This window comes from Lepidochelys kempii, chromosome 5 (assembly GCF_965140285.1).
Source record: "Lepidochelys kempii isolate rLepKem1 chromosome 5, rLepKem1.hap1, whole genome shotgun sequence".
Classification (NCBI taxonomy): Eukaryota; Metazoa; Chordata; order Testudines; family Cheloniidae; genus Lepidochelys; species Lepidochelys kempii.
The window spans coordinates 121,451,166-121,473,808 of record NC_136384.1 but is presented as its reverse complement, the minus strand read 5'-3'; the positions used below and the strand labels follow the sequence as shown (position 1 = coordinate 121,473,808).

At 42.8% G+C, this 22,643-nt stretch overlaps 1 protein-coding gene across 5 annotated transcripts in view; it reads left to right on the top strand.

Annotated features, from left to right (window-relative positions):
* The window catches only part of PTBP3 (polypyrimidine tract binding protein 3), a 122,063-nt gene that overhangs the window by 83,437 nt on the left and 15,983 nt on the right, over positions 1-22,643 (top strand). For all 5 annotated transcript variants that reach the window (XM_073345644.2, XM_073345646.2, XM_073345648.2 and 2 more), the window contains 3 exons: positions 8,965-9,139; positions 20,580-20,657; positions 22,040-22,179. In XM_073345644.2, the coding sequence (XP_073201745.1) occupies positions 8,965-9,139; positions 20,580-20,657; positions 22,040-22,179 (393 nt within the window). The remainder of the gene's footprint in view (positions 1-8,964; positions 9,140-20,579; positions 20,658-22,039; positions 22,180-22,643) is intronic.

Here is a 22,643-nt window from a genome sequence, read left to right as displayed (position 1 = left end):
TTGCTATGAGCTGCACTAGTGTTAGGGTTTCTTGACACTCTAGTAATATTTAAATTCTCTTGCTGCTCAAGGTAGCTTTGGGGTTTTGTAATTACGTTATAGAGAATGATTTGCTGAACTTTAGTACTTTTACTACTAATTACGCATTAGTGGTCTTGAATAATTCCACCTGTGTACCTGGTCACAAGTTAAGGCTAGTACACTGCTAGTATTCCTTCTACTTACAGGAAAGAGATGCTGGTGGTGGGGGAATTTAAACTTTTCACTTGCTATCTCAGGTTCAAAAAGGAAGACAAATATCTGCGTACTGTAGGTATATATTTTTTTCCCAAAAACCTTTAAAACCCATTGTCCTTGTAATTACAAATCAGTACTGCTCTTCTGCAAAAATAAATAATTTCAGTGAAATTTTGTGTTCCTTATAAATGTTGGCTCAAAGACCTGTAAATCTGGCTCCTAATTCCTTTTAGTAGAATATAATACAGGCAAAAATGACCAGCTAATAAACTGCATGTGGTTCAAGCACAGGTTTTTTGGGGGGGCCTGTGACGATGCTTTAATAATAATTAATTAATAATCTGGCATCCTAGGTGAAGAACTTGTGGATTGCCTTCCCCATATTTCATCAGTTTGACAGGCACCTGCAACCTAACAATGAGTGCCAAAGACCTGCATTGATTTTTTTGATATAAAAAGAAATAATTTACAATTACTTGAATATTTTAAAATTTTTTATAACCAATCCCCAGTCCATATACTGCCAACTGATTCCAAAATCTGTCAATTTCTCACCCCCCACCCCACCCCCGACTTCGAGAGCACCAAGCCCTCCTTAAAAGGGTGGTGGTCAACCTGAACTTGGAGGTCGAGGAGCTAGCTGAGGAACCTGATAACCTCTTCGGTGCCATTCCCTCCTCTGCCCCAGCGTGGGTTGCATTGCTTGTTCACCAGGGGTCCTGAAGATCACCAAGTCGATGTGGCAGACCTCCTCTTCCATTCCGCCCACATCCAAGAAGTCGGAAAAGAAATAATATGCCCCCACCAAGGTGTTTTAATACCTTTACACGTACCCTTATGCAGGGTCCTTGGTCGTATCTGCTGTCAACGAAAGGGCCAGGCAGGGCCAGGCAAGTGGCACCCCCAAAAAATAATGATTCCAAGAGACTAGACTTGTTTGGCAGAAAGATTTATTCCACAGCGAGCCTCCAGTTTAGGGTCTCTAACCATCAGGCCCTACTTGGCAGGTACAATTTCAACATGTGGAAATCCGTCGGCAAGTTGAAAGAGAGCCTCCCACAGGATCAGGCGCAGGAGTTCGCCACTCTCATAGATGAGGGCGTGGCAGTAGCCAGGGGTGTCCTCCAGATGGCCTGGGACACCACAGACTCGGTGTCCAGGGTGTTTACCTCTGCAATAGCCATGAGGCATAGCTCCTTATTACAGACCTCTGGGCTGTCCCAGGAGATTCAATCTACCCTCCAGGACCTCCAGTTTGAGGGAACTAACTAATGCTAGGATCCATGGCCTTAAAGACTCCTGTGCCACCCTCTGCTCCTTAGGCCTTCATACTTCTCAGCAGGCCAGGAAACAGTTGCACCTCCACCATCATCGAGGTTTTGGGGAACCCCTCATTCTGGCTCCTACAAAAAGACGGGTTTTAAGCAACTCCACCAGTCATTGTCTCATCCACCTGCTCAGCCCGGTCCTTTCAGTGATCAGTGCAGCCAGAAACAATCATTTTGAGGGTGTGCTCAAGGACGATGCCCCAGTCACTGCACTGGATCCACTCCCCATCTTCCTCAACCACCTCCACCCTTTCCAGCCAGCCTGGTCCCATATCACTTCGGACTGCTGGTGCTCAACACAGTCTCATTGGGCTATACCCTGCAGTTTGTAGCCGACTAACCCTTCCATCTCCCTTCCCCGTCCCTCTTCAGGGACGCTTCTTGTGAACAACTCCTCACTCAGGAAGTCGAAAACCTCATGAGCTTAGGGGCAGTGGAAGAGGTTCCACAAAACATGGAAGGAAAAGGGTTTTACCCCTGTTACTTCCTCATTCTGAAGGCAAAAGGGGGCTTCAGACTTATCCTACACCTGTGCCGCCCCAACAAGTCTCTCAAAAAGTTGAAATTTCACATGGTCTCCCTGGCCTCCATTATTCCCTCCCTGGATCCAGGAGACTGATATGCCGCTCCCGATCTAAAGGACACATACTTCTATATTTCCACATTCCCAGGACACTGGCGTTTCCTCCTTTTCATGTTGGGCCAGTGCCATTTCCAGTTTATGGCAATGCCCTTTGGTCTCCTGTCGGCCCCGAGAGCGTTCACAAAGCGTATAGCACCAGTGGCTGCTTACCTGAGATGTCGGGGAGTCCAGATCTACCCGTACCTCGACAACTGGTGGATAAGGGGCTGGTCCTCAGATCAGGTGCGGAGGCATCTCGATCTGGTCTGTTCCACCTGCCACAACCTGGGCCTAATAACAAATGACAAAAAGTCAACCTTCACCCCACTACAATGTATAGAATTCATTGGGGCAGTACTCGACTCCACTCAAGCCAGAGCCTTCCTCCGCAAGACTCTGTTCCAAAACCATGGTGGACCTCATCTCATCTCTGCGTGCCCAGCCACTCATCACCGCCACTCATCACCACCACCCACACGTTCCTGAGACTGTTGAGTCACATGGCAGCATGCACTTACGTAGTTAGGCACGCGCAACTCCACATGGCTGGCATTGGTCTGTCCTCAACCAGCACAGTATGGACTGGGTGATCAGGGTTCCGGACAGCGTACTGTCGTTCCTTAGCTGGTGGCAAGATCCCGCATTGGTGCGGGAGGGAGTCCCTTTCGCAACCCCAGTTTTGTTAGTGATTCTGGTTTCCGATGCTTCAGACCTGGGTTGGGGAGGCCACCTGAGCAATCTCTGTACTCAAGGCTGTTGGTCCAGTCACAATCAGTCACTGCACATCAATGTCAGGGAGCTTAGGGCGGTTCACCTAGCCTGCCAAGCCTTTTGGCCTCGCATACAAGGCAAGATGGTTCAGGTCCTCACGGACAACATGGTCACAGTCTTCTGTATCAACAAGCAGGGGGGAGCCAGGTTGTCTGCCCTATGGTAGGAATAGCTCCAGCTCTGGGATTTCTGCCTGCAGAACGATATCCACCTTGTGGCCATCCCAGGGGCCAGGAACACTTGGGCAAATCACCTTAGGAGGACATTCTTGTCTTGCCACGAGTGGTCTCTTTACCCGGAGGTGGTCAGTTCTGTGTTCCGCAGGTGGGGAACTCCCCAGGGGGACCTGTTTGCATCCAGACAGAACAGTAAATGCCACAATTTCTGCTCGTTCCAAGGCAGGGACAAGGGATCCCTGTTGGCCACCTTCCTGCTCCCGTGATCGGGGGCTCTGATGTATGCCTTCCCTCCAGTGCCGTTGCAGCCCAAGGTCCTCATGGAAGATCAAGCAGGACAGGGTGAAGGTCATCCTCATAGTGCTGGCTTGCCCACGCCAACACTGGTTCAGCACGCTGCTGGATGTCTTGGTGGCAACCCTGTTCCGGATGCCACTCAGGGCGGACCTTTTGTCCCAGAACCACATCAGTCTCCTGCACCCGAACCTGGTGGCACTTCATCTGATGGCTTGGCTGCTGCGTGGCTAAATGCGCAGGAACAGCACTGCTCATCTGAGATCCAGCGAGTCCTGTTGGGCAATAGAAAGCCCTCCACCAGGGCCACCTACTTGGCCAAATGGAAGTGATTCACCTGCTGGATGGCGTATAAGGGGGCTTGTCCTGAGCAAGCTCCGTTGTAGATCATTCTAGACTACCTCCTGCACCTCAAGCTTCAGGGCTTTTCGCTCTCCTCCATCAAGGTCCATGTAGCCGCCGTCTCTGCCTTCCACCCACCGATTGAAGGCAGGTCAGTTTTCTCTCAAGACATCAGTCAGATTCCTCCAAGGCCAAAGCCACATAAGTTGGAGGAGGAGTGCAGGCTACATACCCTGGACTTCAGGAGGGCTCTGGCCTTCTACATTGAAAGGAGCAATCCTTTTCACAAGACAACACAATTATTCGTTGCTGTGGCTGACAGGCTGAAAGGTCATCCTGTTTCTGTACAGAGGATTTCCTGCTGGATCACGGCCTGCATTCGCTTTTGCTATGATCAATCAAAGGTGCTGCCCCCGCTGATCATCACCACCCACTTGACCAGGGCGCAGGCCTCTTCGGCAGACTTTTTGGCCCAAGTGCCTATCTAGTACATCTGTAGGCGGCCACCTGGTTGTCAGTCCATACCCTCACATCCCACCATGTGGTTATGCAGTAGGCCTGGGATTATGCGGGCTTCTGTAGAGCAGTACTGTAAGCCTCCAAGCTGTGAACTGCGAGCCCACCTCCATAGCTACTGCTTGTGATTCACCTAAACTGGAATCCACACGAGCAATGGTTACCTACCTTTCATAACTGTCTTCAAGATGTGTTGCTCATGTCCATTCCATTACCTGCCCTCCTGTCCCTCTGTTGGAGTTACTGGCAAGAAGGAACTGAGAGGGCGTAGGGTTGCCGGCACCTGATATATCACCACATGAGAGTGCCACTCCAGAGGGGGTCACAGCCAGCCCTATAGATACCGCTAAGCCAAAAGTCTCCGACAACCGTACACATGTGCATGCAGACACCTAGAATGTAATGGACATGAGCAACACATCTCAAAGAACAACAGTTACGAAAGGTAGGTAGCCGTTTTTTCCTGAAGCAAATACAGAAATTTAAATAATTTTAGATATATTTTCTAAGTTTTTTTGCCTTCTTTCAGAATGGGCTTGATAAAGTCCTGAGGGTCTGCAACCTCGTAGTCATAGTGATAAGGATTTAAAGAATAGAACATTTTTAGATGTGAGTTCTTTTCCATCTCTATAGGCCGCCTTCTCCATTTCTCTGCCAACACACAGCTATGTGGACTCCTCTCTGAATGTGGTGGGATCTTTGTTCAGAGGTGCTGACAAGTTTTTATGCACTCCTTTAATTATGTGAGATCTTAGGTTAAATGCACTTTCTGGTATCTCTTAACACCTAAGAAAAACCTTAGTCCTTACCCTTAAAATTGTCTTTGGGGCTATCTAAGCAAGGAAAGACAGAGAACTTCATGCTCTTTAAAGCAGGGATCCCTACCTGTGTGTTACTTAGGAGAAAATTCTCATTCTTTTTCCTGGTTTCAGAGTAACAGCCGTGTTAGTCTGTGTTCGCAAAAAGAAAAGGAGGACTTGTGGCACCTTAGAGACTAACCAGTTTATTTGAGCATAAGCTTTCGTGAGCTGCAGCTCACTTCGTCGGATGCATACTGTGGAAAATACAGATGATGTTGGTTTTTATACACACAAATCGTGAAAAAAATGGGTGTTTATCACCACAAAAGGTTTTCTCTCCCCCCACCCCACTCTCCTGCTGGTCAGAGTAACAGCCGTGGGGGGGGGGAGAGAACCTTTTGTAGTGATAAACACCCATTTTTTCATGATTTGTGTGTATAAATATCAACATCTTCTGTATTTTTCACAGTATGCATCTGATGAAGTGAGCTGTAGCTCACGAAAGCTTATGCTCAAATAAACTGGTTAGTCTCTAAGGTGCCACAAGTACTCCTTTTCTTTTTCCTCTTACGTTCTACTTACTCAGGAAGTATTTTACCTTGTTCTGTTTCCATAAGACTCACTCTTTGGGACATTTGTAGAATAGTAACTTTTCTGTTTGGTTTTTCCAGAGTCTGTCATAGATGGCTCACCTGGTTTTTTGGTTTTGTGGGAGTGGAACTAGGGCTATGTTTTCCTGGACTATTTTCTATGCAGCTCTTAGAATAAATAGAACTGTTGGTGCTTAGGAACTGTAGCTGAGCTGTGTCAGCCAGTCTATCTCCATTACACCCAGCATGCAGCAGCACATCTCCGCAGCAGCACAGTTTACTGCAAGCACATCAAACCTACCCTCTGGTCCCTGTGGTGGCTTCATATAGAATACCATGTCAAATTCAAGGCCTTGTTCCTTACCTTTAGGACACTTAATGGTCTGGACCCATGATACCTAAAAGAGTACCTAAAGCTCTGAGATCAGGACTTCAGTCAATAACTCTGCTCCTCAGGCACAGTGGAGCTGTCTGCCTCCAACACAGATGAGCTTTACACTTGTGGTAGAGCTTTGTCCATGCTGGCTCAAGACCAGAACAAACTTCCACAGGAATTAAGAACCACCAGAGAACTTTCGTTCCAAGTGCAAGGCACAGATCTTCAACCTTACCCTTTGCTAATATAAACATACAGCTCAGCATACTTATATTTAAAGTTTTCAAAGTTCCATCCAGTTTACCCCAGGTAGGGGGAGAAAGGGAGCAAGAACTACATGAGAGATGCAAGTTATGTTGCTTAAATGCACTTCTAGAACGTGCCCTTGTGCTATGGTGATGAGGGCTGAATAAGACCTTGACTAGAATAGGGAAGTGACATCTTGAGTTTTGCTTTATTTCCTGTCTCCTCCTGATGTCAAAAGGAGCTACCTATGTTATCTGGGCTAATATTAGAGACATGAAGAAATTCAAATTAACAGAAATTCTCTCTCTCTCAGCTCGGTTTCTCTCTGATCCTGCAGTGAATTTATATTTCTGTGCTGCTGACACTAGTCTAAGAAACTGTCAAACCAGAATTATGACTTTACTGCAAAATCAAATAGCTGGATAATATGGATTGCACAGAGACAGGAGGCACAAATTTGAAATATTTTAATTAACTAATGTAGTAAATTCAGAATCATGAAGACAGTCTCATATGTTTTTCTAAAGTGACCATTACTGTGGTATATTGGAACTACAAAATTAACAGGAAGTTCTCTTCAAAATAGGAGTAAGATCCACTCTTTCGCTTTTTTTGGAGTCTTTCTATTTTGTGTTGATATGTGATTTTCCTGGACAAGGTGAGGTTTGCAGAATGCCCTAAAGCTGGAAAGACTCATCTTGGATCTCCTTCTGGTTTGCAGTTCCATAGATTAGGAACTGTCTGCTGAGAAGCCCCTACCTTTTCAATAAAATGGCTGAGAAACCTACCTTGAATTTATTACTCACTAGTGGTGAACTTAATTTATTAAAATTGCATAGTAGCCTATACCCTACAAAGTTTGTTTAGTTTAACTGTTCTTAGATAAAAATCTTCATGATATAGTTACTCTTTTAAAAAGCTTTTAAAAATATTTTACTTGTTTTGACTTTGGGCTAACAATATTGCATAACATGTATCGCTTATCTGTAAATAACAATTTTGAAGTTTTTGGATAGTTTATCTTTTACTTTCAACAATTGTCTCTTTTTTTCTTTTGTCAGCCTGACTCATTTACGCTAAGCCCATGTGTACATACAAAAGTTGTACAGCTTTAATATATCAGTATACTACAAGTCATACTAGTTAGGCGTTACAACTCTCCTTGTGCAGTACTGGAGAAGGAATAAGCTGTACTGGTGTATAAGCAATGCATTGTACTTGTATGACTTTAAATAAAAAGAAATTCACACCCATAACCAGATGTTATACCATTACAAAATTTTTGTGGCCCAGGCCTTATTATGTATCAGGTAACGGATTCTTGAAAATGGACCTCAGGCATGCCGCTTCCGCTTATCTTTCTTTGGTTTCTTAGAATGTGAGCATTGATATAGGTGAGAGATGACTCTTGCTACAAAATTTTTGTTATTGTAGCTTTCCTTATGCAGAGCATATTACTTTTGTGGTTGTTCATGTTAATTTTTTCAGGTAATTGCATAGCTGAAAGAGAAAAAAGTCCGAAATCAATAACTAAATGTGTAGACTTATTTTCAGGCAAACTTACAAACAAACTGAATCATGTTCTTATGTTTATTTTGAGACCAGAGTTCAGGCATTGCACGTGCATTTTATTTTTCGGTAATGTGATAAAGCTTCACATTCTGTACTAAGTCTGATATTTATTTACGTTAAGGCCACTTTGCACTGCTCTGCCAGCATAAAGGGACCTTACACTCACTGTAAGACCTCTTTACATTGCTTTGACAGTGCCAAATGGCCACGCTTTAAATGAGAATCCTACCCAAGGGATTAATGATCACCTGATCATTCCATGTTTTAGCCTGGTAGCCATTTTGTGGTGGCCTTTCTGCCGTCTTCATATAACTTGTAAACTATTGAGTAAAAGAAGTTTTCAATACCAAGAGAATGTTTTATTTGGAGTTAAGGTGGCTGACTGGTAAAGACGTTTAATTCAATTTTTCTAGGGATTTGCGGATCATTATTTTTATTTCAATATAACAGAATCTGAAATCATAACTGGTAATCTGTGGAAAATATGTAGCCTCTGATTTTTTTTTCCTTTGTTTTTTATGATGAGGTCCTAGGAGAGTACTCAAGTGTGCTTGTGCAGAAAAGATTTTGATGCTTCAAAAGAGCATAATCAAGACACATTCAGTTAATTTATCCTTTCCTAGTGGTGTGAGGGTAGCTCTATAAAGAGTAACTCTAATTTACTGCTCTTGAGCCAACATCCACAAATTCCAGTGATCTGTTGTTCCAAAACCCCCCCAAACGAATATCACTGCCACTATTTTATAGTGAATGTTTAAATGTGGAAGATGTCTAAGGCTTAAAAGCATGAATCTGTAGCATCATATAAGGAGACCAGGCTCTGTAGCTGGGGGCCATACAAGGCCCCGTTAGCTGTGGATTGGCAGAGAGAGAGAGAGATACCTAACAGATACTGACCCAGTAGGTTACACTAATATTCTAGAAAGTAAGGATCTGTGGCTGAAAGTGGTGCAATGGCTAGTCTGGAATGGTCCAACAACTTCTTAAAGGTTGCTGTTAGTGTGGATTTGAATTGGAGTAAATATAGGTAGATAGATATGTGAATGGTAAACATGTTTTGCCTTTTTAAACTTTACAACCACTTTTTTCTCTAGGCTCTGGATGGCCAGAATATCTACAATGCATGCTGCACTCTGCGTATTGATTTCTCCAAGTTAACAAGCCTTAATGTAAAATACAACAATGACAAAAGCAGAGACTTCACTCGCCTTGACCTTCCTTCTGGCGATGGCCAGCCCTCCCTTGACCCCAACATGGCTGCCACTTTTGGTAAGGAAACCCCCCCTTCTAAGTAAATATAATGGAGGAAGTCCCTCTCTGCTTTTTATGTTGTATTGCCCTTTAGGAATTTCCACTCTCATTTTCCAAGGTTCCTAAAGGAGAGTGACACTAGTGAATCTAAAGTACACAATGCCAATAAAGTGTTAAAGAAAAAAATCTACTCCTGGAAAATAAGTGAATATCTTTAACTGAATTTACCCAACCATTCTTCAGACTTTTAATGCCAAAAGCATTCTGTGAACATTATTTACTCACCACCAGGCAAAATTTCCTTAGTAGTATTCTGAACTATTCTCCCCCCTCCACCCACGTCTGGACCCTCCACTGTGCTTCCCACACCCAGACCCCCCTGCCAAACTCTGTCCCCCCCCGACATCCATACCCGCCCTGCTGAGCCCCAACTACCATCACCTGGACCCTCCTGCAGAGTCCCATTACCTTTGCACCCAGAACCCCCCAACAAGCTCCTGTGCATCCACATCCCTCCCGCACCCAGATCCCCCACTGAGCCGCCTGCACCCAGATTGTCCCCCACAGACCCCTCTCAACCCACACCTGGATCCCCCCACTCTAAGCCTCTTCATACTTGCAAACTGCCTTGCTGAGCCGCAGGAGCCTGCCTGCCCACACCTGGTGCGCCTGGCATGGAGGGTGGGTGCTTCTGGGGCAGGCCAAGTCATTGTGCTGTGTCAGGGTTGGGTGCAGCTTCACTGCTGAGTCTGTGTCAGGGGTGGTGGGAGCTGCACAGTGATCTCCCACCTCAGTACAGCCAGTGGCCTGTGCTCTCCAGTACCGTGCTGGAGCCTCCACATTTATTTGAGAAATAAAATTTGCAGAATTTTAAAATATTGTGCTCATAATTTTAAATTTTTTGGTTCAAAATTCCCTCAGGAATGTAGTTATGATGCCCCTTTACCACAAATTAAGTGTAGTTTTGCTTCTCACTGTTCCTTGTGTATCTACACCAGGGGTGGGCAAACTTTTTGGCCTGAGGGCCATATCTGGGTATGGAAATTGTATGGCTGGCCATGAATGCTCACAAAATTGGGGGTTGGAGTGCAGGAGGGGGTGAGGGCTCTGAGGTTGGGCCAGAAATGACGAGTTCAGGGTGTGGGAGTGGGCTTCGGACTGGGGTGGGGGGTTGGAGGGCAGGGGTAGTGAGGGCTCCAGCTGGGGGTGCAGGCTCTGGGGTGGGGCTGGAGATGAGGGCCGTAATTTGCCCACCCCAATCTATACTATACTGTGTGTTTGTAATTTAACTTCACTTCTTCTTCATGGTTTTTGGCTTTTTAAAGAGTTTTTCGCTTTTTATCACTAAGTAGGGGGTTTGCATCTCTCCTTAGTAGAATTTCTTTTGTTGGTTTTGGGAATGTAGAAATTACCATAGTGAATCAGACTAAAAATTCATCCACTCATTATATTCTCTCCAACTGTGGTCAGTGCCGGATGCTGTAAAGGGAGGTGTAAGAACCCCATGTTAGGTATATGTGGTATTTTCTGCCCCCCTGCAAGAACTTATCCTGATCTCTTAGTTAAAGATTGCCTTGAGAGCATGAGGTTTAATATTCCTCCGACATTTATAATTAATTTTTAAAATTTTTAAATTTTAAATCGATATTTTTGGTATCTATAAATGGTGGTAGTGTTTGGAACTTGGTATTTTCTCAGCCTCAACAACTTCTGGTGGCAATGAGTTCCACAGTTTAACTATGCATTGTGCGGAAAAGTATTTCCTTTTGTTGGTTTTAAATTTGCCATCTTTTAATTTCATTGAACGTTCCCTCAGGAATGAGGTATGGAAGTAAAAATTTCTAAGTAGGTATGATTTTGGGGGAGGGATTGTGTTTGTGAAAGACTAGTTTAAGTGAAATATTGGAATATGAGCTGCTTTGCTTACTGATCAGCTTTTGTAAAATTTAAAAACTGGAGATGTATTATAAGTAGTTTTAACAATTTATTGTGGGTAAAGGTATTAATTGAGTGATACTAAGGATTTAAAGAGACCATATTTGAGACGTGTTGTAGCCATATACACTTGTATTCCACAAGGCTGCTTAACAGTTAATGCACTGCAGTTATGACAGCAGAAGAGACCAAAAATTCCAATATATTGGCTGTCATGTTGGTATTGTGGCTTTGGCAATTTTATTTAAACAACCTTAATGGTAATGGAAATTATGAAAAAGAGGCATTTGACTAGCTGAAGGAGATGTAGCCATCTGTGCTATTTTGACAAGTATTTCCAGCTTTCTTGGCAGACAGCAACTACAGCTGACAAGTGAGATTTCTAGCTCTTGGCTGTTGGATGGGTCTTCATTAAGGGCCAAATGCTTCCCTTGTTGTGTACAAAAATAAAATATATTTCTGTAGTGCAGTCCAACTGGTCAAAGTGCTACAAACATGGGTAAGAAAATCTTATTTTCCTCTAGCACAGTATAACTTTTCGATGTAGTCCTGAGATGACTCTCTTTGCTGTTTGCTTGTAGGGGTTTTGTTAGGAAGTATGCACATAATCATACACTCATAGAATATCAGGGTTGGAAGGGACATCAGGAGGTCATCTAGTCCAACCCCCTGCTCAAAGCAGGATCAATCCCTGACTAAATCATCCCAGCCAGGGCTTTGTCAAGCCTGACCTTAAAAACTTCTAAGGAAGGAGATTCCACCACCTCCCCAGGTAACACATTCCAGTGTTCCACCACCCTCCTAGTGAAAAAGTTTTTCCTAATATCCAACCTAAACCTCCCCCACTGCAACTTGAGACCATTACTCCTTGTTCTGTCATCAGCTACCACTGAGAACAGTCTAGAGCCATCCTCTTTGGAACCCCCTTTCAGGTAGTTGAAAGCAGCTATCAAATCCCCCCTCATTCTTCTCTTCCGCAGACTAAACAATCCCAGTTCCCTCAGCCTCTCCTCATAACTCATGTGCTCCAGTTCCCTAATCATTTTTGTTGCCCTCCTCTGGACTCTTTCCAATTTTTCCACATCTTTCTTGTAGTGTGGGGCCCAAAACTGGACACAGTACTCCAGATGAGGCCTCACCAATGTCGAATAGAGGGGAACGATCACGTCCCTCGACCTGCTGGCAGTGCCCCTACATATACATCCCAAAATGCCATTGGCCTTCTTGGCAACAAGTGCACACTGTTGACTCCTATCCAGCTTCTCGTCCACTGTAACCCCTAGGTCCTTTTCTGCAGAACTGCTGCTGAGCCATTCGGTCCCTAGTCTGTAGCGGTGCATGGGGTTCTTCCGTCCTAAGTGCAGGACTCTGCACTTGTCCTTGTTAAACGTCATCAGATTTCTTTTGGCCCAATCCTCTAATTTGTCTAGGTCCCTCTGTATCCTATCCCTACCCTCCAGTGTATCTACCTCTCCTCCCAGCTTAGTGTCAGCTGCAAACTTACTGAAGATGCAATCCACACCATCCTCCAGATCATTTATGAAGATATTGAACAAAACCGGCCCGAGGAGCGACCCTTGGGGCACTCCACTTGATCCCGGCTGCCAACTAGACATGGAGCCATTGATCACTACCCGTTGAGCCCGACAATCTAGCCAACTTTCTATGCACCTTATAGTCCATTCATCCAGCCCATACTTCTTTAACTTGCTGGGAAGAATACTGTGGGAGACAGTGTCAAAAGCTTTGCTAAAGTCAAGGAACAACACGTCCACCGCTTTCCCCTCATCCACAGAGCCAGTTATCTCTTCATAGAAGGCAATTAGATTAGTCAGGCATGACTTGCCCTTGGTGAATCCATGCTGACTGTTCCTGATCACTTTCCTCTAAGTGCTTCAGAATTTTTAAAGATTGGCACTACACTAGCCTTTTTCCAGTCATCCGGAACTTCCCCCTATCGCCGTGAGTTTTCAAAGATAATGGCCAATGGCTCTGCAATCACTCCGCCAACTCCTTTAGCACTCTCAGATGCAGCACATTCGGCCCAATGGACTTGTGCTCGTCCAGCTTTTCTAAATAGTCCTGAACCACTTCTCTCTCCACAGAGGGCTGGTCACCTTCTCCTCGGGCTGTGCTGCCCAGTGCAGTAGTTTGGGAGCTGACCTTGTTCGTGAAGACAGAGGCAAAAAAAGCACTGAGTACATTAGCTTTTTCCACATCCTCTGTCACTAGGTTGCCTCCCTCATTCAGTAAGAGGCCCACACTTTCCTTGACTTTCTTCTTGTTGCTAACATACCTGAAGAAACCCTTCTTGTTAGTTTTAACATCTCTTGCAAGCTGAAACTCCAGGTGTGATTTGGCCTTCCTGATTTCCCTCCTGCATCCCCGAGCAATATTTTTATACTCTTCCCTGATCATTTGTCCATCTTCTACTTCTTGTAAGCTTCTTTTTTGTGTTCAAGATCAGCAAGGATTTCACTGTTAAGCGAAGCTGGTCGCCTGCCATATTTACTATTCTTTCTACAGATCGGGATGGTTTGTCCCTGTAACCTCAAATAGGATTCTTTAAAATACAGCCAGCTCTCCTGGACTCCTTTCCCCCTCATGTTATTCTCCCAGGGGATCCTGCCCATCCGTTCCCTGAGGGAGTCAGTCTGCTTTTCTGAAGTCCAGGGTCCGTATTGTGCTGCTCTCCTTTCTTCCCTGTGTCAGGATCCTGAACTCGACCATCTCATGGTCACTGCCTCCCATGTTCCCATCCACTTTAGCTTCCCCTACTAATTCTTCCCAGTTTGTGAGCAGCAGGTCAAGAAGAGCTCTGCCCCTAGTTGGTTCCTCCAGCACTTGCACCAGGAAATTGTCCCCTACCCTTTCCAAAAACTTCCTGGATTGTCTGTGCACCGCTGTATTGCTCTCCCAGCAGATATCAGGGTGATTGAAGTGTCCCATGAGAACCAGGGTCTGCGATCTAGTAACTTCTGTGAGTTGCCGGAAGAAAGCCTCGTCCACCTCATCCCCCTGGTCCGGTGGTCTATAGCAGACTCCCACCACGACATCACCCTTGTTGCTCACACTTCTAAACTTAATCCAGAGACACTCAGGTTTTTCTGCAGTTTCATACTTGAGCTCTGAGCAGTCATACTGCTCCCTTACATACAGTGCAACTCCCCCACCTTTTCTGCCCTGCTTGTCGTTCCTGAACAGTTTATATCCATCCATGACAGTACTCCAGTCATGTGAGTTATCCCACCAAGTCTCTGTTATTCCAATCACATCGTAATTCCTTGACTGTGCCAGGACTTCCAGTTCTCCCTGCTTGTTTCTCAGGCTTCTTGCATTTGTGTATGGGCACATGAGATAACTCGCTGATCGTCCCTCTTTCTCAGTATGACGCAGGACCCCTGCCCTGTCACGCGCTCTGGCTCGTGCTTCCTCCCGGTATCCCACTTACCTCAGGGCTTTGGTCTCCTTCCCCCGGTGAACCTAGTTTAAAGCCCTCCTCACTAGGTTAGCCAGACTGCTTGCGAAGATGCTCTTCCTTCTCTTTGTTAGGTGGAGCCCGTCTCTGCCTAGCACTCTTCCTTCTTGGAACACCATCCCATGGTCAAAGAATCCAAAGCCTTCTCTCCGACACCACCTCCGTAGCCATTCGTTGACTTCCACGATTCGACGGTCTCTACCCAGGCCTTTTCCTTCCACGGGGAGGATGGAAGAGAAGACCACTTGCGTCTCAAACTCCTTTATCCTTCTTCCCAGAGCCACATAGTCCACAGTGATCCGCTCAAGGTCATTCTTGGCGGTATAATTGGTGCCCACGTGGAGAAGCAGGAAGGGGTACCGATCCGAGGGCTTGATGAGTCTCGGCAGTCTCTCCGTCACATTGTGAATCCTAGCTCCTGGCAGACTTCTCGGTTTTCCCGGAGGGGGCGGCAGATAGATGACTCAGTCCCCCTGAGGAGAGAGTCCCCGACCACCACTAATGAAGTTAGCTGTGCTTGTTTGGCAGTCGCACTGTTTTAAAAGTAAACAAAAATGAAGCCATTGAATATTTCTGCATAATAAAATAAGAACTATTTCTATTTAAAAACAAAATTATTGTAAGTCATCAGTACGGTATCATGGAAACTTTGGGGTCTCTCTATGCTTAAGATTGTGACGGTTACAAACCTGGTAAGTTCTGTTGAATCATGCTTAACTAATTTGCCTGAAACTTCAGCGAGAGGGAAAGAGTGATTATGGTACCATAGATTAAGAAAAGACTTGGCTATGATGTAGGGCTTACATTACACATTTGTGGGCTGAGACTGGTACAAGCACCACCTACCTACTCCACCAGGTCCTTTCTACTTTAACAAATAACTCATAATTCTCCACCAGTGCAGCTGCACCAAAAAGCGTGGAACTGCTGGTATAGATAGCTTTCAGGCATCTTTACCACTGTCCTCTAACCCTAAGGGTTTAAGATGTCTGCAATCACAAGAAGACTTAACGCTGCGGGCAGTAAAAGATTAAAAATATCAGATTTCTAGCATCTGGTACAGACCTTTATTTGAAAAGAATGGTGAGAATTAGATAGTTGCACATGTGAAGGGTAAGAGGTAAGGTGTTCCTGTCTGGAGAAATAGGGATCCAGATTTTCCAGCCGTGGTAGCATGAGTGAAAGTGGTAGAACAGACAGGGCTCAAGTATCTGAAGATAAAATGTCCTGATAGTGAAGAAGCTGGAACCCTGGGCTGCTTCTTTGTTATAGCAAGTGGAGGCTGCAGTGATAGAAAATTCAGATAAAGCAAGCAACAGTGGTAGATAATTATCAATATGTACATTTAGTGATTTTAGCCCTTATTTTAGGATTTGGATATTGCAGTTTTTTTAAGTAATTACTAAACTGCTGTATTTAAAATCATTTGAATGTTAAACATTTGGGTAGATATCTCATGTTAAAAAACTTCTGATGCATTTTGGAATAAATTTGATTTGAAAAAGCTTTTTTCCCCATAAGGCATAATAGATTTTCTGAATGTTTGCTTAAAATCTGCAGTCAACTAGATAGCAGAGGATGTTGTACATATGCTAGAATTCCTGATCTTCCTATTTTAGCTGTATTCTATTCTTACGTGTCTGTTTGGTATCGGTGTCCAACATACAGGTCCCATCTGGCAGAATAAAAGCCCTTTGTCATTGCTTCTTCAGTAATAAATGATAATGGAAACCAGGACTGTGAATGAATGATTAGTACCCATATTCCCAAAACTTGTCAGTATAATGCACAAGTGCATGTATTACAAGCATAAAATGTGATGTGATTAATGCTTTGCATTGTTTGTATAAGGGACACTTTGTGACTACAGATAAGAGGGGTAGTAGGCTGCCAAAATAATTTCTCAGAGCTTAGGTGTCTGCTTCAGTTGTTAATGTGGTCATTCCTACAGTATTGCACTATACCCACTAATATCCATGTTAGTTTAGGAAATGTATCTAATTCAATTTATCACTTCTGCCTTTGGGACTTAAGTAGTCAAAAAATGAACATACCATGATCATGTTACTTATTTACATTATGTGTAGATGACCCCCTTCATTTTCAGTTTAAACTGAGTTTTACTGAAAAAATCGTGGGTTTTACAAGAAGTATTCATTTTTTCCCAAATTTTCACCCTACTTTTGTATCATTCAAATATATAAAAATAACTTGTTTTATTAAGGAAATACAGTATGTTGCATGAGATATATGTATTACTATAATACACTAGTCTGTGTGTATATGCAAAGCTGCCTGTTGAAGTGAGGCTGTCTATTTGTATAGAAGATACACACAATAAACAGGCACGCGCAGAAGTTCTGAATGTACTGATGAATCTCACGTCCATCACATACATATTTCAAGCTGTTAACAGATAAGTTAAAGATCTGACACGCTAAAATGGAAAGAATACAAAAATCTGTATCAGAATACATTTCACAACACAAGGAGATATTTCAACGTTTTAAAAAAACAAACAGGAGAAAAGGATGAAGTTGAGTGTATGCAGTGCAAATGGTGTGGCCCAATTATTAAATGTAAATATTTATAGGCTAATAGTTCTAAGTCTACAACAGTAAGCTGTTGGTTCAAATGAAAAGTTTGATTTGGGGATTAGAGATATATTGTTAAACTCAGAGGTAGCATTTGTTTTGAATTCTGTTTTAGTTCTGTATCATACCACATTGAATTCCATTCATCAAAGCATTACTCTACTGAATACTTTTTTCTTCTGTCCACCAAAATAAACCCTAATATTTACCCAGAAAAATATTAATATTAACCGATTTTCACCAGGTGTTTTTTTTTGTTGTTGTAGTTGTAGTAATAAACACTGATAAATTCCTGGGGTAAATGAAATAAAATAAAAACTGAAAACGTAGGGCCCTATGTGTAGAATGCATTTCTCAGAAGTGGGGGACTAAAATGTAGTTGTGTGTGTAAACAGATTCTTTTGTTTGCTTAACATTTCATTTTGAAAGGGAGGAGTGGTTGTGTGTGTATGTACACAACACCAACCTATGTGCTGCTCAGGATAATTGAGTGATTTTAAAACTCACTTAAAATGAAAGCCGTTAAGAAAGCAATCTTTGTTGTAGTTAGGGCTCCACATGTTTCCTGATTCCCAGTTTGTGGCCTTCATCTTTGCGGGTGGGGATTTGAGCACTTGGGAAAGCCTGTTTGTGATTGTAGAATAAGCGCATTTGCTAGATAGTTCTTCTAAACTCATTTTGTTGTATATTGTTTCAGGCTGTATCAGTTTGTTCAATTAATGTTTCCCCCTGAAAACTTCTAGAATACAGTTACATTTTGTAAGTAAAAGATGGGTGGCATATTGAAAACTAAAAATTTGGGAAGTGTGTAAAATGAATTCAGTTGAATAGCAGAGCAGGTGACTGTACTCTGTCATCTTGAGTTTATTTCTTAATTCTTTGTTCCCTGAAGTCTTCCCAAAATGTGACTTCAAGTGGTCATATGTGAGGGCAATGTTTGAGATCCTGTCCTTGAAGCTTACTTTTGAACATATCCAGATTGTTCCCATAAGTGTTTAATCAGAATCTTAAGGGCTGTCTATGCGACCATTTTGTTTGTGGCAAGGTGGGGTGTGACTCTACCCCACACTAGCCTGCTGTAGACTAACTGACCTTGTGAGCCCTGCTGATGCATTTAAACAGTTTGTTAATGTGTTTTGATCTAGTCCTGTTTCAAAGAGGACATTAACGGAGTCCACAAGAACACTTAGTCTGCAGTAAGCTAGTGCAGGGTAGATTTACACCGCAGCTTGCCATAAACTAAAGGTTCACGTAGACATGTCATTAGACATGAGAAATTAAAAAGATCCAATAAAATATCTAGTCCATCTATTTGCCTTCACATTTGTTTTGTGAGGTTTTCTAATCTTGTATGTTTCATGACTGGGCATTCATTGCTTTCCATGGGGACAGCATTCTATGGTTTAATACTGTACTTTGCTGCCAGGCATTTTCACGTGTTCATCTTAAATCTTAACCTTTTAATTTTATTTGGTTATTTATAGTTATATCCCCTTTTGTTAACATACATTCCTTTCCTTCCTAAGTGTTTACAACCTTCACAAATAAGTGAACAATTACCACATTTCTTATTTCTCCTTTCTCAAATAGCTGTCTGAGGCTGTACATATTAACATCCTCATATTGGCTGTAACCTTCAATTTATCAGAATATGTGAGGGCATTGATGGGGACATCTGTCACATGTGCTTATGGAGAATAGGAAAGCATTTTGACACAGTCAGAGGAAGGAGCCAGCTCCTGGCAAATCTTGTTGATACCTGGTATCACGTAGGATTCAAAATCCCCTGTCCACAGCCTCACTCTCTGAAAAGCACTCAAGTTAGCGTGGCTCAGACTTCTCCTCATAACCTTATGCCTCCTCCCCTTCAGTTGAATTCTTAAACGCAGAGGAGAAACTTTTGACCTGGTACAGTGTCTGAACTTAGCTGGACAATGCTCTGCCAGTCTGCTTTTTGCTGCCGTATCTTGCCAGCAGAGTAGCCTTTGTCCCAACCTAATTTAGGAGGAGACATCAAAGCTGATGCAGAAAAAATTATTTAAAATAAATTCTAATTTTTAAAGGTAACTAAAGAAACTCCAACTAGAGATTTAACCCAAATGTAAGTGTATTGAATGGGGGTTGGTGTGGGAGGGTAGAATCCATTCACTATTTACTTTGTTTCACTATGCTAGCATTTTATCTCTTTTGATATTTAGTGTTCACATCTTCAGATTTTTATTGCAGACAAAGCAGTGAAAATTCTGATTGTATCTTCTAACCTTGTAAATAATTTTTTTCAAACATCAACTTTGTTTGTTGAACCTGAGTTCTATAATCCTAGAATACCAGGGTTGGAAGGGACCTCAAGAGGACATCTAGTCCAACCCCCTGCTCAAAGCAGGACCAATCCCCAATTTTTGCCCCAGATCCCAAATGGCTCACTCAAGGATTGAACTCACAACCCTGGGTTTAGCAGGCCAATGCTCAAACCACTGAGCTATCCCTCCCCCAATGAATTTCCCATCCTGACTCAGGAAGCGTATTAGGTTCCTAATCTCCATGTCTACTTAGTGAATGTAGTTTTACATGTATTTTAATGGCTTTTTTTTTTTTTTACAAGTATACTTGCATGTAGAAACTTCACTTAATTTTGCTATATTTCCCACATATTAGCAATCTGCAGTTACCTAAATAGCAATATATTACAAAAAACATTCTGTATAAATCAGACAGCTGCAGGAACAAACATTAGACTTGCATTTAATTTATACCATTTTTCATCTTTTTCCACCCCACACACCTAAAATGCATAGAACTAGTCATGTGAAAACTAAATTGCCATATGAGGTATATTTTTAAGCCTCATCTAAACAATAAAGCTTGTGTGACAACATGAGAGCAAAGAATGTCCAAATATGGCTGACAGTTAAGTACCCTGAGAATTAAGTGCTCTTAAATTCACTGGAGTTTATAAATCTGCATTAACCAAATATCTGAAAACAGAAATAAAGGAAAGAGAAAGTGATTCAACTCATTTTCCAGCACCATTCTCTACAGATGTTGTGTTATAAACATCCTCAATATCTTGGATGCTGGAGGCGTCTGTTAAATCTTGATCGCTAACTATAATCCCTACTGAAGAAAGGCTAGAAGTGAAGGAGTTCATCCTTTTTGCATAAATATCCCTAATGTTAAAATAAGGTAGCTCATTACATTTCTCTTTGTGATCACTGTTGGACTGGTCTACGTCAATATCCTTTTGCTTTTGATAGTATTTAGAAAACTTGTTGAAAATTATAGTGATTGGAAGGGCCACCACTAATATTCCACAGAGAACACAAAATACAGTAAAACTTTTGGAAGAGTGTTGTTCTGAACTTTCAGTGATAGGAAATGTCTCTATACTGACAATCTTTCTATTTGCTAAATATGTTGGAATAGATTTTAATTAGATGTGTCTGAATTCTAGGCACCCCAGGAATAATCTCTTCACCATATGCTGGGGCTGCTGGATTTGCCCCAGCCATTGGTTTTCATCAAGCGGCAGGTAAGTCTTTATTTTTGGTTTGGTAAATTTGAAGACTGCCTTAAATTGTTGAAATCCATCTAGTTAAAGAGAATGATAATGTAGCAATATCAAGATCTATAAGTATTCATAAAAAGCAGTCAGTCTACCTCTATTTGCATAGCATACTACCCAAAGTATTACTATTTAAATAAACTGTAGGAATTACATGTACTGTTGGTTGTTATGATTAAGGCTATGATTTTTTTCACGGAGGCCGCGGAAGTTACAGATTCTGTGACTTCCACAACCTCTGTGAATTCAGCCTTGTCGGCCGAGAGCTGTGGGGTCTCTCTCCCCCAACCCCCCCCCCCAGCGGTCGCAGGCACCAGGGCACCTGGAGCTGCCCGAGGCACAGGGGACTCTGGAGCTCCGAGCCCTCACAGGTGGTGGGGGGCCCCAGAGCTGCCCAACTTCTGCAGGCAGTGTGGGGACCCTGAAGCTGGGCTCCCCATTTTGTGGGATGATTTTAGTAAAAGTCAGGGACAGGTCATGTGACTTTCTAAAAATATCCGTGACAAAATCTTAACCTTAGTCATGATCTACACTCTGTCATTTGTGCTCTGGCTTCTGATTCTACTAAGAAATTACACACAGTAAAAAGGGCTACTTGAAAGTGATAAAACTAGAAATCTGTAATTCTAAAAATGATGGATTACTATAGCTTTTTTATATATGTGCTTATCATAGAATATCAGGGTTGTAAGGGATCTCAGGAGGTCATCTAGTCCAACACCCTGCTCAAAGCAGGCCCAATCCCTAGTTTTTGCCCCAGATCCCTAAATGGCCCCTCTCAAGGATTGAACTCACAACCCTGGGTTTAGCAGGCCTATGCTCAAACCACTGAGCTATTCCTCCCACCCTTACTACTTTATTACTCAAGATCTCCTTGCAATGTCACTGTTGTTTTATTTTGAGGTAGTGAGTTTGTATTTTGGAGTGACCATCATGAGAAGTGCAAGACCCCAAAACCTACAATTAAAAAGCAAGCTCCAGTAGCACTCATTCAACTCCCAAAATAGCCCACCTGCCCATGGATGTCCCCCTCACCTCCAACCCAGATATCTCTGTGTCTGTTTTTGCCAGACATAATTGTATGACAGAAGGGACTGAGCCAAGAACATGTGGATGGATTTTTGTTGGGCTTGGAGTTTTTGTCACAGGAAAAGAGGTGGAAACCACTGGTCTATATCGTAGATAATCTTTTGGGAGAACCAACTAAAATATGCTTTTGGAACCATTTATTATTGGGTGTTGAATTTATTTTTAAATAAATCAATTGTCACATAATTTGAAATTATTTTTAGTCTTCTGAAATAGTTTTCCCACTTCCTTTGCTCCATAAATTGAGTATCATTTTTCAGGTCTTTCAGTCCCATCTCTTCCTGGAGCACTTGGTCCTCTCGCAATCACCACCTCTGCAGTGACTGGACGGATGGCTATCCCTGGAGTTGCTGGTGTTCCAGGAAATTCTGTTTTGCTTGTCAGCAACCTCAATCCTGATGTAAGCTTGAATAGGTGGAATCAAACAATGCAAGTGGTTGGTAGTTTGATATTGGCATAGAATATTTGTTAAAATATTTGTCCTAAAATCTAAATTGGAAATCAGACAAAGGAGGATAACAAATATTTTTTTACTTTGTTCATGTCAGAAATGGCACCGCAGCCACATCACTTGCTTTAAGGAATTTGAAATATTGGCAAAGGCTAGAACCATACGCTAGCTTCATAGAATCTCAGAAGAACATGGACATCCTTATTAGAAACAAATATAACATGGGGGTATAACAATGGACATACTAATTGGAAGAAGCAGTCTATTGAGAGTCTGCGGCTCTTGCAGTCAGTAGACCTTTAAAGTGAGGAGAATACACATCTATACGTGATCAGATACACTGAAACACAAAGCAAAACATTTTAAAAGGCAGGCAGCTGTTGAATAACTGTGGACTGTAGTTCACAAAAGCT